Source organism: Mandrillus leucophaeus, unplaced genomic scaffold (assembly GCF_000951045.1).
Source record: "Mandrillus leucophaeus isolate KB7577 unplaced genomic scaffold, Mleu.le_1.0 Scaffold649, whole genome shotgun sequence".
In the NCBI taxonomy this organism is placed as follows: domain Eukaryota; kingdom Metazoa; phylum Chordata; class Mammalia; order Primates; family Cercopithecidae; genus Mandrillus; species Mandrillus leucophaeus.
In genome coordinates this window covers 916441-919022 of record NW_012107019.1, presented here as the reverse complement: position 1 = coordinate 919022, position 2582 = coordinate 916441, and the positions used below count along the sequence as shown (strand labels likewise).

The 2582-nt window shown below is 47.2% G+C and overlaps 1 protein-coding gene across 1 annotated transcript in view; it reads right to left on the bottom strand.

Moving 5' to 3' along the window:
- Positions 1-349: 349 nt before the first annotated feature.
- The window catches only part of SLC20A2 (solute carrier family 20 (phosphate transporter), member 2), a 127527-nt gene continuing 125294 nt past the window's right edge, over positions 350-2582 (bottom strand). Inside the window, exon 11 of the mRNA XM_012001058.1 lies at positions 350-1836. Within this exon, the coding sequence (XP_011856448.1) occupies positions 1672-1836 (165 nt within the window). The 3' untranslated portion in view covers positions 350-1671. The remainder of the gene's footprint in view (positions 1837-2582) is intronic.

The following is a 2582-nucleotide window of genomic DNA, read 5'->3' as shown; positions in this document are numbered from 1 at the left end:
AGGATTAAGGGGTTTCCCTCTGCGGGCTCCAGAAGCTGCAAGCCAGGGTGTTTTTGGCTGCTTGAGCAAAGGATAAGACCTGCACTTCCCTGCTTGGTCCTCAGCCCTGAACGTGGCAACTGACTGCTCCATGAGCTGCTGACTGTGGGTTTCTGAGTGCGGGGCGGGGATGCCATGCCTCCCTTTCCTGCTCACCTGTGTTTTCTGTACAACCCGTACAGTAGTCAAATAAGGGAAATGAACAAAGGGTATGTGAAAAAATACAAGGACCAAATTTTATAGCTTTGGTTTTTGTGGAAACTCTGAAAGAAAAATTGTCAATATTGAGGAAAAGGCTTCAGAGGCAAACTTCCGAGGGGCATTTTTTATTATAAATTTAATATGGTTGATTAATGAAAAATCACAATGAAGTACCAAGAAAATGTTTGTCAATATAAAAATTTTAGCAGCATTTCCATAGTTTCAGGCTCCAACATTAGTCGTACTTCCTCCCTCCCGCTATCAAAAGAGACTCCAATGGGATAGAGTAGAGCCTGGGGATGTCCAGCTTTGTGTGGGCCTCAGAGAAATACTCCATCCAGCGTCCAGGATTTCCCCTCCCTCCCATCCCTGAACTGCTAGAATGTCAAAGCACAGAAAAAGCCTCCTTTGTGCTGACATTTGAGACAAGGATCCATTCTTCGGGCTGCCGGGAGAATTGGGATGAAAACTGACCCTGGACTTGACATGTAGTGCTCAGCCGCACGCCCTCACCAACACCTGTGCATTCTCTACTCTGATGACAAGGAAAGGCCACTGCAGGGCGGGCGGGATCTGGGGTGTGGTGGCGGCGGTGGCACTGCTGGTGGGAGCCACGGCGTGGCGCATGCTGGGTGACGGTGTCACCGCCACACGCTGCTCCGGGGCAGGCATGATCAGTGAGGGTGGGAGACAGACAATGTGAAAATGTAACACTGGCCAACGATTCCCCTGCTTCTTTGGTACTTTCCAAAATTCTCTGATCAAAAAAGTATAAGGGAAGCACACCATTAAAAAATTACAGTTTTACGTATTTACAAAAGCAATGATGATATATTACACAAGAATCAATACACAATATATGAACAAATCTTCAGTGAAAGCACTTGTGAGCTCCCATCCCGCTGGCATCCCATGGCACGCGGCCTCTGCAGGGTCGTGTCGCCTGTCCTGAAGCTCATCACCTTATAGTATATTAGAAGGGAAAAACATCATTTGGAAAAAAATCATTTTCCAATCTACTCTTTCCTTTTAAAAGGCTTAACATTTGCCATCGAAATAGTTATGTACAAGATTTACTGAATATTGACTTCTAGGCAATGATTTCCACTTCCAACTTGAATATGTTTGAAATAACGCTGCCTATTCTATGGATACAATAGATATTTAATATATAAGTAACTGCACCACATTATATCACCAGGATACCAGTTTAATACATATTATTATGTACAGTAGTTAAGTTAGCTCGAGAAGGTGAGTCTCCGCAGCCCGGGTGAACGGTGTGGGATGGAGCCTCCTGGAAGGGAGGCAGAGAGCTGGTCATGAGAACCGTGCAAGGCCAGGATGTGTATGTGTGGCACGAGGGCACGTGTTTCCCACACGCCCACACCAGACCATCCCTTTAGCTGTTTGCAGCTGGAAGAAGACAAATCACACATATGGAAGGATCCCATACATGAGAAGAGCCATGACAGCAGCGCTGAACAGCCCAGCCACAGGGACGGTCACGAACCAGGCCACGAAGATGTTCCGAAAAAGGCGCCAGTCCACAGCCTTGCGGGAGCGGATCCAGCCCACGGCCACCACCGAGCCCACCTGTGGGAGTACAGACATTGCAAAGTAAAAACAGGTGAGCCACAAAGGCTATACTCAACCAAGGTACGTGGGCTAATCTCAGAAACAAGCTCTACTACAACATTACCCAGTCCCCTACCTTTGTTAAAGCTTGTAAAATAGCTTAGATTTTAGGTAGAATTGTTTGGGTATTCTTCTCTTCAGCATATAGCTCTTTATATAGTTTTTATATAGTTGTTTTGAGACAGAGTCTCATTCTGTCTCCCAGGCTGGAGTGCAGTGGTGTGATCTCAGCTTACTGCAACCTCCATCTTCCAGGTTCAAGCAATTCTCCTGCCTTAGCCTCCTGAGCAGCTGGGATTACAGGTGTGCGCCACCACCCTCGGCTAATTTTCATATTTTTAGTAGAGACGGAGTTTCACCATGTTGGCCAGGCTGATCTCAAACTCCTCACCTCAAGTGACCCTCCCTCCTCGGCCTCCTAAAGTGCTGAAGTGCAGTGGTGCAATCTCAGCTCACTGCAACCTCCGTCTCCCAGGTGCAAGTGATTCTCCTGTCTCAGCCTCCTGAGTAGCTGGGATTACAGGCAAGCACCACTACATCCAGCTAATTTTCATATTTTTTAGTAGAGATGGGGTTTTGTCATGTTGGTCAGGCTGGTCTCAAACTCCTGGCCTCAAGTGATCAGCCTGCCTCGACCTCCCAAAGTGCTGGGATTACAGGTGTGAGCCACTGTGCCCAGGCTGGATTTTGGCTTTAAAAATAAT